The sequence below is a fragment of the Triticum aestivum genome, chromosome 6D (genome assembly GCF_018294505.1).
Source record: "Triticum aestivum cultivar Chinese Spring chromosome 6D, IWGSC CS RefSeq v2.1, whole genome shotgun sequence".
Taxonomy (NCBI): Eukaryota; Viridiplantae; Streptophyta; class Magnoliopsida; order Poales; family Poaceae; genus Triticum; species Triticum aestivum.
The window spans coordinates 449,084,491-449,103,334 of NC_057811.1; the positions used below are offsets into that span (position 1 = coordinate 449,084,491).

Here is an 18,844-nt window from a genome sequence, read left to right on the forward strand (position 1 = left end):
AATATCACTAAGATAAGGAATTTGGAAGGTGTTGATTTTGCACCTTCTGCTAATTCTTTTGTAACTCTTATTTTATCATACTATGTTGCATCATGTTGCTATGATGCGTGTTTATATTCCTGATTGTGATTAATGTTATTAGAGATCCGAAAAAAATAAGAGGTCATGTGAATGTAAAATGTATGGAAATGAATTACAGTTGGAACCTATGCTGCAAATTACTAATGAAACTAGGGAATATGCTACCATGGACGTTAACATGGTTGTTGGAAAACTATTGATGAAAATTCTTTTCAATGTACCGAAAATCGTCAGTAGCCTCGGTTGGGTGGAGAGCACAATCAGATGTTCTAGAGGGGATCGTACACTGGGTTTTTACATTGGTTCGGGCCCTCATGGTCGAGGTAAAGGACGGTTGTTGCCTCACGGTAAATACTCTCTTCTTTTCAAAATAATTGTAGTTCTAGATTTGTCCTAAGTTAAATTTCTTTAAACTTGATCAACTTACTAGAAAAAATTGTAAACATCACAATAAGTATTGAAATATATGTTATCATGAAGCTAATTTGGTTTTGTAGATGTTATCATGAAGCTAATTTGGTTTTGTAGATGTTGCTATTTTTTTAGAAAGAAACTTGGTCAAACTTGTTTAAGTTTTACTTATGACAGATCTAGAACTTTAATTATTTTGGAGCGGAAAGAGTTGTAAAAAAAAGAAGGGAGTTGCCTACTCCAATCATGTTGCCACCCACACTTTCCTTCCCGTTTCATGTCAGTATGCATTTGCATTGTGAGTTTTCTCTTCCTAAATATGATGTTTCTTCTCTTCAAATGATGGGAGTTTCAGTGCAGAATGCATGCAGCTGATTGCCGTGTCCTTGTCATAGTACCCGACTTGTACATGATTTATGCTCTCTCTACGTGATTTCGCACTAACCCGAGTTTGATGCGATTGCTGCTCTCTATCCAATGCCACGGCGCAGTGCCGTTGACAAAACTGACGCCTTTATATGTTACTCACGCATCAAAGGCCGGCAAAAGTAAAATGCTTATTCTCCAATTCGACGATTCTCTAGCTGTTGTCATGTGAGCCTGGCAGTGCACGCTACGATCCATCAAAAGAAATCATTATCATCATCATCCACCATTTATTTCTGTTGTTAAAGACGAGAATGAAGTCGTAGTACGTTTGTACGGGTCACGCAATGAGCAAACAATGAAGCGACAGAGGAGGACGTGCAGGTACGTGACGCGAGCCCCTACCCATCCATGTGCTACCTCATGTTGCAAAACCTCCCAGATCTGTGCTCACACATGATCCTGGATCGCAGCAGCTCGTCAAGGAGCGTTACATTAGAGTCCCTTTGTCATCGCGTGCTCGGTCTCCCGTGTTCTCCTGTTGCTGGTGTTTTCGCCGTAACACATTAACATGTGCGAGCAAATCCATCCATGGCACAAAGTTGTGTGCGATGATGGCGACTGATGCAGGCATAAACTGTAGCCCGTAGATGCTGCGATAGTCCTTCACGGCCACGACGGAACATTCGGCGCAGCGTCGTCGTCATGTATCCGGACAACGGGTTGCCTGGATCCATCCTCTGATCCCGTACGTAATTTCCACAGTGACCCATCGTTATCTTATCCGTGTCCCTTCCCTACGATGCTAGTATACGTCTCAAGCTCACACAGTACAGAACAGTGCTACCGGACAGTTGACAAGGTCGATTGATGCCTTCTCTCATACGCCAACGGCCGGTACATGTACACAACTAACCCCTTAATTCAATATTGTTTCATAAGTTGACTGTGAGATTAACTAGTACAGTACTACATTCGGTTCAAGGACAAACATGACCCATTCTTTTCTCCGCCTAAAACTAAATGAGGCCATCGTGCGCTCGTACTGAGAACGACCCTACAGTTTAGAAAGAAGGATGTACCAGTAGGATAAGGGTTAGGTAGCGCGCAGTCTCAAACTCTAGTGCTAAGCGCATATCGTAAACTTTTCTTTTAACACGGTACTCACAGATGGTTCATATGTATGCACATACACTCACCCCAATGAACATAGGTACACACACCCTATTTCTATGAGCACCTCCGAGAATCACCACAGACGTCTTCATAGTCGACGGAAACGACTCCTCTCACTGAAGGAACATCGCGGGAAGGTCTGAAATAAATCCAGAAAAATGCGAGCACCAGTGTCAAGTCTAGGACTTGAACCCTAGTGGGCTGAGATACCACTATCCTCCTAACCATCCAACCACAGGTTGGTTTGCTCGTATCGCAAACTAGACATGTTGATGAGAAGGTCACACACCAATCATAGAATTGCCCTCTAGCAGCCAAGTCGGACCTGTTTCCCAAACCGGTGATGCTCCCAACATGGTTGCAATCTTGATGATACGCCCCTGCCATTTACGTTTACCCCTCCTCCCCTGGTCTATTTTTCCAAGTAGCCCGCACAATCCAAATGCAATGTTCTCATTAAAACCATTTCAGTCCAAAATAGTCAACCTGTGATCCCTGTTGGTCATTTGGGGGGCTTATAAATAGCGACGCGGAGCTTTGGGCACTGCCACACGTTCGTTAAAAGATCTGAACTCGGCTCCTGGGTGACTTGGTTGGTCCCCGATCATATCACAAAGGTTCATGACGTTGCCGGCCAGCCCTCAGTAGATAGAGCCACCAAATGTGGAGCGCATCCGGCGAATCGGAGACCACCCACCTGAGTATCGTAAGCCACCCAACTTTTGGCTGCACCACCCTGTCTTTCTGCCACATTTTGCTCTACTTTCATAGGGTTCTAAGTGGGTGTTGATCATTCATTTTTTTGCGCCATTGAGCCTACAACTTGATGAAAATAGAAGGTTGCTATTATGGAAAGCTTGTGCGAACATTTGATTGTGCTCATAAGGGGTGTTGCTTAGAGTTTCTGGGAATATTGATGTATTTTTATGGACTTCGTTGAACCAAGAAGGAATGAACTATGTGATGTGTTTGTTCATATTGGGTCTTGCATTAGCTAAATTTTAGTTGTGGTTTATTTTTAAATTATGATAAATTCATTTTTTTGGTAACTAGAGTTAAAAAAATAACATGTTAGCTTAAATTGTGTGCAGTTGAAGATTCAAGCCTATTCACCTTAAAAATTGAGCATGGTGGACTATTCGCTAGGATGAAGAGGGTTCGCATGAAACATTTGACTACTGCAATAGTGAAACTTTCTGCTACACAGACATGATAGTCTGCTGGATTGGTTGTCGTATTCTAAGGAAAGTCTCAATGTGTTGTGGTGCCCTCATGACCAATATATGTGGGAAGGATTGCTGATTGTGGGAAATGAGCATGATATGCTATATATCCTGAATGCAATGCCAGCATATAAGGAGTTGACTCTGTATGTTTATCATAATTATTTTTTTAGCAGACTCCTACTAGTGACTGTTTACCATGCCCATGTACCCTTTCCGACACTCTCAAGATTCTCATCAATATTTTTAATGATGTAATATCAACACAAGAATATATGTCATACCTCCTGTTTTCCCCCTCTGGGTTTTTAACAAATGTTTACAAGGCATACTAATTGTCCTCTAAACTTACCGATGAGTTTTATCCTTTCGAGGTTTTCTCATATAATGTTATCAAAGAGACAATTGCCATCATATGTCATATATCATTCTCTTCTTTTTATTTTTCACTAGATTTTAAAGGAGTTTTCAATGACATATTGATCGCACATTTTTCCTTTATAAACTTTCTCTCGAAGTTTCCCATAAAAGGTTCTATGAGGCAATCTATGCAATACTTTCAAATTATTCTGCACTGTTTCTTTAAATAGAAGTATGCAAAGTTATTTATTGTTCTCCAAACTCACCAACGAGTTTTCTCTCCTTCTTTAAAGGTTGTTCTCATATAAGTTATGGAGAAGATAATAATCATTATATGTGGTATAGTTTTCTCCTTATTGTTCCCACTGGTTTTAAAGAAGTTTCAACAACATATCAAATCCTATTCCGCTCATATATTTTTACAGGGCTTTTGGAGGAGTTATTCATTACGCTCGTGATGAAGACCATTATTCTCAAAATTATACAAGAAATGCAAGACACACAAGAAGCAGCTTTGTACAAGCCAGAGTGTCAGGAATCAACGAATGTGTCCCATGCAGGTCGTCATTAGCTAACCATCTACTCCCTTCGTAAACTAATATAAAAACTTTTAGATCACTAGATCATTAAAGTAGTGATCTAAAAGCTTTTATATTAGTTTACTTAGGGCGTACTAGGTTATAGTAGTTACATGTAGATTAGTGAACAATGCGCCGTATGGATGTCCATAGAGACGCCTTCTCGTATGCCAATAGGCATCTCCCTATAAACATGCGCCTCTACGAGGCGTCCCAAACTTTCTACAAAAAGGTTTTGCCCACTATCAACGTGATTACAAGTTTCGTTCAAATACTAACATTATCCTTTGTTTCCGTCATTTCGCACCGATTCCCCACAAAAGAAAAAGGATTGCAATCTGCTCTCTACCGAAAGCCACGGCGCCATCTCAGTTCAAGAAGTTGTGTCAGTACAGTGTCAAAACTGACGCCTTTTGCTTCCACATCAAAAGGCTGTCAAGTGCATGATTATGACCCTGTAATTGGACGATTCTTAACGTGTCGTCATATGATAGGGTGCTTGGATCCAAGGGACTTATTTTAGTCTGACTAAAAATAGTCTCTTTAAGAGGCTAAAGTTCCAAGCACCCCTAACTAAAGAGGGGCTAAAACTAGTCTTGAGACTAATTTTTTTTAGTCAGGGGTACCCCTACTAAAATGTGGATTAGTCCTCTCTCTCCTCATCTAACTCCTCTCCTTTAACACATGCAAGTTCTGGATTGGAGGGTTTGGAGGATAATAAATGCTCATTAACTTGATTTTAGTCTCTTTAGTGTTTGGATCCAAGCATGGATGAGGCTAGCAAGTTTTAGTCCCACTACTTTTAGTCATGGGACTAAAACGTATCCAAGCACCCTCTGAGTCTTCGAGTGTACACTACGGTCCATGCATGCGTCCAATTACATCATCACCTACCTTTGCTTCTGTTTCTTCTTTTTTTGAAACGGAGGCAAAATATTTGATTCATCGATTAATTAAGAAGAAGAAAGTTGCCCAACTATCAAAGACGAAAATGGAGCCGTATCGGACGGGTCGCGCAATGAGCCACATAATTAAGAGAAAGAGTAGGGCATGCAAGTCTATGATCACATGCGGCTCAATGTACACAAATTAACCGTGGAGGCTCCTATTTGGCTGCACGGTTCGAATGCGGAGTACGTATGTGGGTTACAAACATGTCCGAGCAAATCAACATCCATCCATCACACGTTTTTCACTGGACGAACGGCGCTTCTTTTGTCTGATGATATGAATACTGAGGCGGCCTGGTGTTGGAGGCACGGTTGGAATTCCTTGGCCACTAAAGGACGGAAGTTGCGGTGATTGAAAAGCATTGTATGGATGTGGTTTGTGTCGTAACGCATCCTCCACTGCACCGTCCGTGTCTTTTAGTTGCTGGCCGCAAAAAACACGTTCGAGCAAATCTATCCGTCACACAAAGTTTTGTGCGACGATGGGTACTGATGACTGTCTATTCCGACTCATGCACCTGCTTTATTACGTACGTACGTCGCAAGCTGAACAACGTATAGAGGGAATTCCCGTATAGAGACAGTACAGCAGACGGCACACCACAAAGGGAGTCATACGCCAACGACCGGCGGGCACATGTATTGAACTAACCTTTATTTAATTCAGTTCAATATATATACTGCTTCATAAATGGACGTGCGAGTCGAACTACTGTATTCGGATTAGGATGTGCGAGTCAAACTACTGTATTCGGATTAGGATGTGGCTAGATCTCAGTCGACTGAGACTTACCTATGTCTTAGTCAAGTGATATAGTATGTAAAAGAAAAAACTGAATATTTTTCTTGTACGAATCTCTATGCAAAATCAAAGAAAGATAGCATTGACGGAGACATAACGAAGTTTCAGTCAACTAAGACTTAGCAAAACTGTTCGGTTTAAGGACACGATGCTTGATTCTTTTTCCCGCCTAAAACGAAATGGACGCGTCGTGCGTTCGTACTGCATTATTGCGACAAGCCAACACCAATTTAGAAAGAAGGATGATGACTGAGCCTCGCAATAATGCAGCGCTAGAGTATTATGTCGGGTCTCTCTCCGTGCCGTCCACGAGCGACCCTCCGCGGCGACTTGGATCGGCACGGCAGCTGCTCCCCTACGCGTCCTGACGCGGTGGCCGGCGCCTACTTATACGCGCGCCCCGTCCCTGCTGCCACCGCACCTCTCGCAGCGACCATGGACCTCCTCAGACCGCTCGCGCTCGCGGCCCTGTGCGCCCTGCTCGCCGCCGTCGCCGCGGCGGCGGCCACGGAGTCGGAGGTGGAGATGGGGACGGCTGAGGCCCAGTCCTCCTACATCGTGCACGTCGCGGCCGCCCACGCGCCACCGCTGCCGCGTCGCGGCCTGCTGACAACCCGCGCGTACGGCTCGTTCTTGCGGGAGCGCATACCGGTGGAGATGTCCAGCCCGGCGCCGAGCGTGCTCTACTCCTACGCGCACGCCGCCACGGGCTTCGCGGCGCGGCTCACGGGGCGCCAGGCCGCGCGCCTCGCGTCCTCGGGCTCCGTGCTCGCCGTCGTGCCCGACACGATGCAGGAGCTGCACACCACGCTGACGCCGTCCTTCCTCGGCCTCTCGCCGTCCTCCGGGCTGCTCAAGGCGTCCAACGGGGCAACCGACGTCGTCATCGGGGTCATCGACACCGGCGTGTACCCCGAAGGACGCCCGTCCTTCGCGGCCGACGCGTCGCTGCCGCCCCCGCCGAGCAAGTTCCGTGGCAGGTGCGTCTCGGGTCCGTCGTTCAACGGCTCCGCGCTCTGCAACAACAAGCTCGTGGGCGCCAAGTTCTTCCAGCGGGGGCAGGAGGCTCTACGCGGCCGTGCGCTCGGCGCGGACTCGAAGTCGCCGCTCGACACCAACGGCCACGGCACCCACACCTCCTCCACCGCCGGTGGCTCTCCTGTCGCGGGCGCCGGCTTCTTCGACTATGCCAGAGGAAAAGCCGTCGGCATGGCCCCGGGCGCGCGCATTGCCGTCTATAAAGCGTGCGGGGAGGAAGGGTGCGCGAGCTCTGACATCCTCGCCGCGTTTGATGAGGCCATTGCGGACAATGTCGACGTTCTCTCTGTCTCCCTCGGCGCCGTCGGCACGGCCCCGAACTTTTATAGTGATAACACCGCCGTGGGCGCGTTCCGCGCCGTCAGCAAGGGCATCGTCGTCTCGGCCTCCGCGGGAAACTCCGGCCCCGGAGATTCCACCGCATGCAACATAGCGCCATGGTTCTTGACGGTCGGCGCATCCACACTCAACCGCCAATTCCCGGGCGACGTCGTTCTCGGCAACGGCGAGACCTTCACGGGCACGACTCTTTACGCCGGCGAGCCGCTCGGCGCGAACAAGATACCACTGGTCTACGGAGGGGACGTGGGCTCCAAAGTGTGCGAAGAGGGGAAGTTGAACGCCACCAAGGTCGCTGGGAAGATTGTTTTGTGCGAGTCGGGTGTAAATGCCCGAGCAGCGAAACCACTTGCCGTCAAGCTCGCCGGTGGCGCCGGAGCGATCCTCGCCAGCACAAAATCATTCGGTGAGCAGTCCATCACCAGCCCGCATGTCCACCCCGCCACGGCTGTGTCATTTGTCGACGCCGAGAAGATCTTCAAGTACATACGCGCGCAAACATCCCCTACCGCGACGATCATCTTCCGCGGCACCGTGGTCGGCCCGACGCCTCCTTCCCCTAGAATGGCGGCCTTCTCGAGCCGCGGGCCGAACTTCCGTGCGCCGGAGATCTTCAAGCCGGACGTGACTGCGCCCGGCGTGGACATCCTCGCCGCTTGGACAGGCGCCAACTCGCCCACAGAGCTCGACAGCGACACGAGGCGGGTGAAGTACAACATCATATCGGGCACGTCCATGTCATGCCCGCACGTGAGCGGCATCGCCGCGCTGCTCCGGCAGGCGAGGCCAGAGTGGAGCCCGGCGGCGATCAAGTCCGCGCTCATGACCACCGCGTACAACGCGGACAGCTCCGGCGGCGTCATTGGTGACATGTCCACCAGCGACGCGTCCACGCCGTTCGCGCGAGGGGCCGGGCACATCGACCCCAACAGGGCCGTCGACCCAGGCCTCGTCTACGACGCCGGCACGGAGGACTACATCACCTTCCTGTGCGCGCTGGGCTACACCGCCAAGCAGGTCGCCGTCTTCGGCTCGTCCATCAGTTGTTCGAAGCGCGCGGGCTCCGTGGGCGACCACAACTACCCGGCCTTCTCGGTGGTGTTCACCTCCAACAAAGTGGCGGCCGTCACGCAACGCCGCGTCGTGCGCAACGTCGGCAGCGACACCGCGGCTGCCTATACGGCCAAGGTCACCGCCCCGGACGGCGTGCGCGTCACGGTGAGCCCTGAGACGCTGCGGTTCAGCTCGACGGAGAAAACGCAGGAGTACGTGGTCACATTTGCGCAACGGACCACCGGTAGTGTCACGGAGAAGTACACGTTCGGGTCGATTGAGTGGAGCGACGGCGAGCACTCGGTGACGAGCCCCATCGCCATCACCTGGCCGACGAGCAAGGTTGCGGAGATGTGAATGTGATCGCCGTGGGGTGTGTACAACATAGTACGTGCGATTATGCGAGAATTTATCTCATTTGCTGTAAGTTTCACTTCCTATCAGTTAATCAAGATTCTTACTTTTTGATTTCAAAAGAAAGACTCGTATTCAAGTCAATACAACTACCACATTGGTAAATAAAAAATTATCAATGCAGATAATTTAATTTTTGACATATGTCAAGCGCCAGAATGTATTGTGCGTGGCTTTGTTGGCTTTAACTTTGGTATTCCTTTTAGGCGTCGGCCTACTGTTGCTATGCTTGAATAGTGGAATGGGGGTGTAGATAGGGTAAAACATGTTGCAACGGGAGAAAACTCATATCATAGGGACATAGTGCAATAAGTCGTTCCCTCGAATCGTTATGTCCTGAACAAATTTGAGCTACTCTTCAAACTTGCTCCCTTCTGCTGAAATTTGAGGGGACGGTCAAATGCCCTCACAAAACAAAACGAGGAATGGGAAGCAAGTCATACTCCCGCCCCCATGTCTCCGCATATGTTGGCGCTGCCCTTCGACGCCCAGCCCGAACACGGGAATGGATTCCCATCCCCCTCTCACCCTTGCCACCCTGCCCTCGGCTCGTACCCCGCGGCATGACTCTAGAGTCGCCAACCGCCCCTCAAAGTCACCGGCAAGGCACGAAGGTGGTGCGGCCCGCAACACCGTCCAAGAAGACTGACAACACGATTGTGATCACCTTCGCCGCTCCTCACCAACCACTGCTCACCGATGGCTCTCGCCAATGGGAAGAAGCACCACCAGCACCAAGATTGACACTGCAGGAATGCGAAGACCTTCCGGAGCCAAGATGTTCATAGTGTCCTCACTCGAAAACTCATAGTTGAAGACTTAACTTTTGTACCCATCGATTTAGTAAGCGGAGTGATAAGGTTGTCGCCTACTCATGGTGGTTGTACCTCTCTTCACCTACAAACGTGCATATGTAGTTCTTTCCTAGAAAACATGTGTGAGCAAATTCATCAATTATAAAGGCAGTTTGCAATGATGACTCTTCTCTCATGAAATTTTAAGTTTGTAACAACCCCTTATAGTTAGGGGCAACATATTCTTCAGTTAACAGAAAAAAAAACATCAAGTCCAATCCGTGCGGTGTCGCTGCTGCATAGCCTCGCTGCACTGCCGTATCCTACGTATACATTCATGTCTTTCCCATCTTTTGGTTGCCTTCGCCAGCGACATTGTGTTCGGACGTGTCGTCCCCATGTCCGGCTCGGTCTTGAGTCGTGTCCAAAATGTCTAAAACGCCAAAGATTTTCAGGCAACCGAAGATTAGCAAATGTGTCATAGACTTGTATTTATGGCGGAAGTTTCTGTGAGGCATCATATTAATCCAGGTTTCTTTGCCTTCTTTATGTGTTTCATCAGATCCATCATTGTCATTGGTCACAAAAAAAAAAGATTCATCAAGGATCTGATTCCTGTCCCTCCAATGCTAGGGCTCCTCAACTCACAGCTACAGTTCAGAATAGTACAGTTTGGCAAATTTGATGCCTTCACTCATACGCCAAATGTGCACAACTAACGGCAACTAACCTCTACTAATTCAATACTTATTGCTCAGTTGACAGGCACTACATTAAGTTTAAGGACAAGATGCTATTGGAGCAATGCCCCATATTTTCTCGCAAAAAACATAATGGAGGCGTCATGCGTTGTTACAAGGAAACGAGCCACCAAGAAAATGGAGGCAACGTGCATTTTCTTTTTGGCAGCATCGCGCGTCCGTACAAGGAAGGAGACAACAACAATTTAGAAAGAAAAATGTGGGATAACTTAAGCAGCACACGAGAGCCTTGCTGCCGGCCTCTGGCAATAATGCAGTGCTAGAATATGTGGGAGTTTACCGAATGGAAACATTAACATCATAATCGGTTTCGGTTCCCGCCAATTGTTTGGAACGGCAGCTACTTCCTCCGCGTCCCTCGCGTCGCCATCTCTGGCGGCAGCAGGGGAACCCCAGCAACCAGCCGCCACAACCCCTTCCCAGCCCCTCAACCACCTCGCCGCCACCGGAGGAGTGGCCGGCGAAGCCCACGCCGGCTCCCAGGATGGTGGCGGCGGGGCGCCTCCTCCGGCTGCGGCCTCCCTGCCGTCACGCCCGTCCGCCGGCCTCTGTGCCCTCCGACGGCTGATCCGCCCTCCGCCGGCGCGTCTCTGGCGGCGACCTTCTCCCCACCCCGCCCGACCTCGCCCTGCTCCCTTCCCCGTCCGATTTCCACGCCAGATCTTGGCCCGGCGAGGTCTGTCCTGTTGCCGGCGCGTCTCTCCTGCTGGCGCTGGACCCGGGGTTGGGGCTGATGTCCTCCTCGGCTGGCCTTGGGGCTACCCTTGTGGCGCCGCGACGACTTCCCCGATCTGCGTCCATGACTACAAGGATCTGACGTCGGGATGGCACGAGGTGTCGACGGCGGCTGTAGGGTCATTGCGCTGGGCATGTGGGGCTGCGGCGATGTGCTGGCCTTCCGCGTGTGCCAGCCGAACGGCCACGCTACGTTTTTCGGTTGGTGGTGCTGATCTAGATCAGATCGGTCAGATGGTGGTGTTCGTAGATTGTTCTCCAGAGACTTCCTACGGATCCACGACTGCGCAGGTCATCGAAAAGAGTTCGGGAAGTTTTATCTCTTGATCTGGTTGATGACTTCAGTGGTGTGATACAAATTATGGATGATGACTTGACGCAGAGGGTAAGTTGTGGAGTGGCGGCGGTCCAATTGTAGCTGCTGGGATTGCGGACAAGCGGTGGCGACAACACTTTTGTGACTTGGATGGTGGTGCTGCACGCACCAGGTCTCGAGCTCCGGGGCGAAAGCCTAGGTCAGACCCGAGTGGTTACACCTGGCAATGGCGATGTTTTTATGTCGTTACCTTGTTGGAGGCATTGCTCGGATTTGCTCGGACTGATTCTTCAGGGTGAAAACTTAGATTCTGGCCTTTGTGGTTAGTGTTGGGGAACGTAGCAGAAATTCAAAATTTTCTACGCATCACCAAGATCAATCTATGGAGTAATCTAGCAACGAGGGGAAGGGGAGTGCATCTACATACCCTTGTAGATCGCGAGCGGAAGCGTTCAAGAGAACGGGGTTGATGGAGTCGTACTCGTCGTGATCCAAATCACCGATGATCCTAGCGCCGAACGGACGGCACCTCCGCGTTCAACACACGTACGGAGCAGCGACGTCTCCTCCTTCTTGATCCAGCAAGGGGGGAGGAGAGGTTGATGGAGATCCAGCAGCACGACGGCGTGGTGGTGGAAGTAGCGGGATTCCAACAGGGCTTCGCCAAGCGCTGCGGGAGGAGGGAGGTGTGTCACGGGAGGGAGAGGGAGGCGCCAGGGCTTAGGTATTGCTGCCCTCCCTTCCCCCCACTATATATAGGGACAAGGGAGAGGGGGGGGGGGCGCAGCCTTGGCCCTTCCTCCAAGGAAGGGTGCGGCCAGGGAGGAGTCCTTCCCCCCCAAGGCACCTCGGAGGTGCCTTCCCCCTTTAGGACTCTCCTTTTATCTTATCTCTTGGCGCATGGGCCTCTTGGGGCTGGTTCCCTTGGCCCATATAGGCCAAGGCGCACCCCCTACAGCCCATGTGCCCCCCCGGGGCTGGTGGACCCCCGGACCCCTTTCGGCACTCCCGGTACAATACCGATAAAGTGCGAAACTTTTCCGGCGACCAAAATAAGACTTCCCATATATAAATCTTTACCTCCGGACCATTCCGGAACTCCTCGTGACGTCCGGGATCTCGTCCGGGACTCCGAACAACTTTCGGGTTACCGCATACTAATATCTCTATAACCCTAGCGTCACCGAACCTTAAGTGTGTAGACCCTACGGGTTCGGGAGACACGCAGACATGACCGAGATGACTCTCCGGTCAATAACCAACAGCGGGATCTGGATACCCATGTTGGCTCCCACATGCTCCTCGATGATCTCATCGGATGAACCACGATGTCGAGGATTCAATCAATCCCGTATACAATTCCCTTTGTCAATCGATATGTTACTTGCCCGAGATTCGATCATCGGTATCCCGATACCTTGTTCAATCTCGTTACCGGCAAGTCTCTTTACTCGTTCCGTAACAGATCATCCCGTGATCAACTCCTTGGTCACATTGTGCACATTATGATGATGTCCTACCGAGTGGGCCAAGAGATACCTCTCCGTTTACACGGAGTGACAAATCCCAATCTCGATTCGTGCCAACCCAACAGACACTTTCGGAGATACCTGTAGTGCACCTTTATAGTCACCCAGTTATGTTGTGACGTTTGGTACACCCAAAGCATTCCTACGGTATCCGGGGGTTGCACAATCTCATGGTCTAAGGAAATGATACTTGACATTAGAAAAGCTCTGAGCAAACGAACTACACGATCTTGTGCTAGGCTTAGGATTGGGTCTTGTCCATCACATCATTCTCCTAATGATGTGATCCCGTTATCAACGACATCCAATGTCCATGGTCAGGAAACCGTAACCATCTATTGATCAACGAGCTAGTCAACTAGAGGCCTACTAGGGACATGGTGTTGTCTATGTATCCACACATGTATCTGAGTTTCCTATCAATACAATTCTAGCATGGATAATAAACGTTTATCATGAACAAGGAAATATAATAATAACCAATTTATTATTGCCTCTAGGGCATATTTCCAACAGTTAGATCCGGTGACGGCGGCGCTTGAGTGTCGCTTCCTTCGTGAAGGCGTTACTGTTGAAGTTCCTCGTCATCATGTGGTGTCAATGGTTGGTGCAAATATGGTCTCAGTTGTAGTTTGTCGATCACTGATCTGATCGTTTTTTTCCTCCTTTTTTCTCGCCCGCACATAGCTTTTGGTCTTATGACTTTGCTAGTTGCGGGTATGTTTTCACGTGAGTGTGCTGGGTTGGCTGTGTGCATCCTAGTTATGCAGAGGCCGGGTGTGTGCTCATTGTGTTATGTATCCTCTTGATGCTCCATTTTGAGCCAATAAAGTCCACCCTTTGTCGAAAAAACTTCCTCCCCGTGCTGCCGCGGTGGCCGGCGCAGCCGCGCTGCCTACTTATTCGTGCTCCTCGTCCCTGTTGCCACCGCACCGCTGACCGCGTCCACCTGTTGCAACGACAATGGAGCTCCTCAGACCATTTGTGGCCCTGTGCGTCCTGCCATGGCCTTCTTCTGCTCCGACATCAGCCCGTCTCAGAGAGCTTTGGCGGCAGAGGGATTCATGACGATGAGTGATGCGGAGAGGGATGACTGTGCCTATGGCCGGGGCACCGTGGCAGCGGTTTATATAGCATCGGTGGGCGGCAAAGTGATAGATGGGTGGCCCCGAAGGAGATGCCTTGGCAACCACGTGCCATCAATGTGGGCGGCAGACGGACGGACGGATGGACGGCCGTCGTGTCGTTTGAACACGCGGCAGTCACCTGCACCGGGAAGCGGCATGGGCGGCGCGTTGCTTCAAAGCCGGCGGCAGTAGTGAGTGGCCGCGTCCGCTCTGGCCGAGCATGAATGCGGGCGCTGGCGCTCTGGAGCGGCGCTAACCGACAACGCGCGGGAGGGGGGAGCAGACTTTTTGGTGGGCCATGATGCTCAGAAGCAAATTTGGGATCGGTCCGGACTCCCACAAACTTCCCCCACTTTCGTCTACGGTTTGTGGGACAAATCGCGTCCGGACCGCCCCGCGGACCGATACAGGTCGGCGTTGGATGCTTCGGCGGTTCGGACCGCGCAGTCCGGACGGTTGCGGGAGGTTTGCGGGTCAGCGTTGGAGATGCCCTAAGGTTGTTGCCTACTCATGGTGGTTGTACCTCTCTTCACCTACAAGCGTGCATATGTAGTTCTTTCCTAAAGAAGCATTGTCTTGATTTGTATACCGTATGTTGCACCGTCTATGTAGTTTTGTTATTGATTTCTTCTTTGTAAAACATGTGTGAGCAAATTCATCATTTATACAGGCAATTTGCGATGATGACTCTTCTCTCATGAAATTTTAAGTTTGCAACAACCCCCTGTAGTTAGGGGCAGCCTATTCTTTAGTTAACTGAAAAAAGAAACATCAACTCCATTCACCCTCATCAATATAGTCATCTGCCCTCTCCTCACCCCCATCCGCCTCCATCGACCTACCCGCCGTGCGGTGTCGTTGTTGCCTAGCCTCACTGCACCCCCCCGATCCTACCCTATCCTATGTATACATTCCACTAAAACAATTGTAGACCCAATCCAACAAACAAGACACAAATTAATTACAAATTATGAAAGGGTAGATTTCGCATATACTTGTTCTTGTATTGTGAGAGTATGAGAATATCCTTTCTAAATTACTTATCCGAATCTATTGATCATTAACTTAGATTTTCTAAATTACAAATTATTTTCGCAAAATTTTGGTAGCCCTCCCCCGAGCCGTTGTTGCCTTGACCATTGCTCTGAACCCACTTTCACGGAGTTGAAAAACACCCACCACCTCCACCACCACCCACACCGGTTAACCCTTGGACTCCCCTCCACCAGTCTTGTCTTTCCCATCTTCTGGTCGCCTTCGCCGGCGACACTGCATTCAGACGTGTTGTCCCAATGTCCAGCTCGGTCTCGGGTCGTGTCCAAATCGCTTAAAACACCAAAAAAACAGGCAACCGAAGATTAGCAAATGTGTCATAGACTTATATTGATGGCGGAAGTTTCTGGGCGGCATCATTAAGTCTGCTTTCTTTGGGACTGGCTAGGAGCCAGTCAACTGAAAAAGAATTTGCAGTCAGTCAATTATGGATCTACCATTAATTTCTGATCAAACGGACAAATAGAATTTCTGTTCAAACATAGTTGACTGACCCAAATTATGAGTCAATCAATTTTGAAGAAACAACCTAGCCCAACTCTGCTTCAGCCTTTGTGAGCATCACATAGAAACACACCCATGGACTGGACCTGTTAACCCATCACAGCAAAACCCACCAAAACAAAAACACACGTGACTACAAGGTTTCTCACTTTCTCCACCATGGATCTCCACTAGAAACAAACTATGAGCTCCGGTCTGAACAAACAGAGAGCAGAAAGAAATCATGAGTAAGAGAAAGAAAAGGAAGAAGTGGGAAGAGTGACCTACAAGCTTTCTCATCCAATTGAGTAGCAGGTTTATCAATTTTAAATTGATCTTCTCCCTATTTTAAATTCATATGGATGAATCGCAACAGAGGTGTTGTAGGAAACCTCTAGTTTGACATAGGGATACTACAAAATGAATGATTTGAAAATGTAATCAAATCCATAGCAGATAGGCAGAATCTTAGGGACAGAACTTTACCTAAAGAGAAATGCTTGATCACTCAACTAGAAGCCTACAATTATTGTCCCTTTGAAATTGGTATCATGCAGATTTCAAAATTGTAGGAATACAGTTCACATATTAAAATTCATTACTATACTTATCATAAGTTTAACTATAGAAGTAATCTGATGTATCACAGTCAGATCATACCCCCATAACTCAATTTTACAGAAAGATCAATAGCCATTACTACTATGATTTTCAAAATTGCAGGTTCAGCTTGGAACATTGGCACACAAAGAACATTAGTAAGAAATAATTAACCATGGAATAAGCTATACTCTCAGATAAGTAATTTCTAATTTACAACAGTTCAAACATTACTTGAAGATAGGCAGGTCATATGCAGAAACTTTTTGTAATTGCTTTTCTGCACCTTTGAATTCAATGTCTGGATCACATATATCTGAATGAGCAAATTCATAGGACTAGTATTGCACTTAGCAATACTAGAAGTACGGGAATGCTAGCTAGCAGAAATTTTACTAGAGCAGAATGAATTACCCTACCTGAAGATAAATTCAAAAGGCAAAAACAAAATTGAAAGAAATGTCTCCATAAAAAAATGAATTATGGGAAGTCTACTACCCTCCCTGAAGATTAATACAAAAGCAAAAAACAAAATTGAATGAAGTTTCTCTATGCAGGAATGAATTTTGGGAAGCCTACTATCCTCCCTACAGACAAATCCGAAACTCAAAAACAAAATTGGAATAAGCTTCTCTTTACATGAATGGATTTTGGGAAGCCTACTACCCTCCCTGAAGATAAATTCAAAAATCAAAAACAAAAATAGACATAACTTTTGTTGCCATGTCACTCATTCCAACTCTAAGTTGCAGCTAGCTATATGTAGGGTACTATTGTTACTATTGTTACTATTTTTTACTATTATCTACAAAATCCAGAAAGTACTATTGTCAGTAAGAGTCTTCAATTACACATGCAGGGTACATAAATTGCATACCTTGGCATGCATTTCTACACAGGCTTGCATATGTTAAATATAATAATAATTAATTGCAAATTAGAAATTCAGAACTTGCACATTACAAACTTCTGCAAGAACAAATTCAGAGTGTAGCAACAATTACACAAGTAGAGCAACATAGTAGGAACCTCACTAAATGTCATTTATGCTGCAATGGGTACAAAAATGAATTGCCATGGCACCTACTCTGAAATAAATGGCGGGAGCCATAACTATTCTTATTCACTACTATATCACAGCACTAATTATCTGAAAAATTGCATATGCATGGCGTAGAAATTGCAGAAATACAAGATCAGCAAGAAGTAATTCACTATGGATGAAACCATACTACGAACAAGGTTAGAAACACCTAAAAACTAATATTAAATGCAGGGCACAACTATTTTGGATGCCATTCCAGAAATTTTGCTATGATGACAACCATTTATTTTATAATTTACTACCATATCATGATACTAATCAGGTTACAACTTCTAATATTCAGGCTACTGAAATTTGCATCAATAATAACCAAAACTTGCACAAATGATTCTTCAGCAACATACAAATCTCATACATGTATCTGAATACAAGAGACAGGGATCCATGGCGGATGAAACAACAACAAATAATACTACAAAAAGCTATGCAACATAAATAACAAAGACTACCAATTCATTGCTTAGATCCATGGCGGATGAACAACAACTACTACAAAATTCTAGCAGGGATCCATGGTCGCAGAACAATAGCTACTACTACTACAAGAACAGCTGGGCAGGATCACACAATACAAAAACAGCAACTCGATCACACAATACAAAAAGAAACGAATGTGGTGATAGAAAAAAAACACAAACCTAGCTACAGAGGGAGAAGAACAGAGAGGCGAAGGGGAACAAAGAGGATGAGACTGAAAGGGAGGTGAGTAACCCGAGGAGATAAAGGAAAGAGACAAACCCGAGGAGTCGGCCTCTCTCGAATCTCGACGTTGTACAACGGCTGGGCTGAGCCGAAAACGGGTCAAAAGTTCATAACGGTTAACGGGCTCAGCCCATGAACGAATCGATTGACCAAGTATGGGGTCATTCGATGAAACACAATCCAAACCAGCGAAACAACCACGCCAGAAAGAAAATAGCACCGAATCTCAAAGCAAACATCAACGCTTCAAAACTTGACAGACCCAAATACAAAATTCAGGCGACTTACGTATAGCTAAAGTGGTTTTCTTTGCCCTCTCTTTCACCAGATCCATCATTGTGATTGGTCAAAAAAAAAAGATCCATCTTCCTGCAAAAAAAGAAGAAGATCCATCACTGATATGATTCCTGTCCCTCCAATGCTAGGGCTCCTCAACTCACAACGACAGTTCACAAGAGTATAGTTGACAAATTTGATGCCTTCACTCATACGCCAAATGTGTACAAACCTCTACTAATTCAATACTTGTTCCCTCGCAAAAAAGAACCTGTTGATCAGTTGACAGGTACTACAATCAGTTTAAGGACAACATGCTATTGGAGCAATGCCCCATATTTTCTTGCCAAGGACATAATGGAGGCGTCATGCGTTCTTACAAGGAAACGAGCCACCAAGAAAATTGGAGGCAACGTGCATTTTCTTTTTGGCGTCCGTTCAAGGAACGAGACAACAACAATTTTGAAAGAAGAATGTAGATAACCTAAGCAGCACCCGAGTCTCGTTGCCGGCCTCTGGCAATAATGCAGTGCTAGAATATGTCGCAGTTTATCTCGTGGAAACATTAACAA

At 47.6% G+C, this 18,844-nt stretch overlaps 1 protein-coding gene across 1 annotated transcript; it reads left to right on the top strand.

Annotated features, from left to right (window-relative positions):
* The first annotated feature begins 6,274 nt into the window (after window positions 1-6,274).
* LOC123145758 (subtilisin-like protease SBT1.4) lies at window positions 6,275-8,853 on the top strand. Its single transcript, XM_044565244.1, has one exon. It carries the CDS (start codon window positions 6,383-6,385, stop codon window positions 8,732-8,734), a length of 2,352 nt encoding a protein of 783 aa, XP_044421179.1. The 5' UTR covers window positions 6,275-6,382; the 3' UTR covers window positions 8,735-8,853.
* The last annotated feature ends 9,991 nt before the right edge of the window (window positions 8,854-18,844 follow it).

Coding starts and splice junctions, on each gene's coding strand:
- LOC123145758 (XM_044565244.1), top strand. CDS start 6,383: ATGGACCTCCTCAGACCGCTCGCGCTCGCGGCCCTGTGCGCCCTGCTC.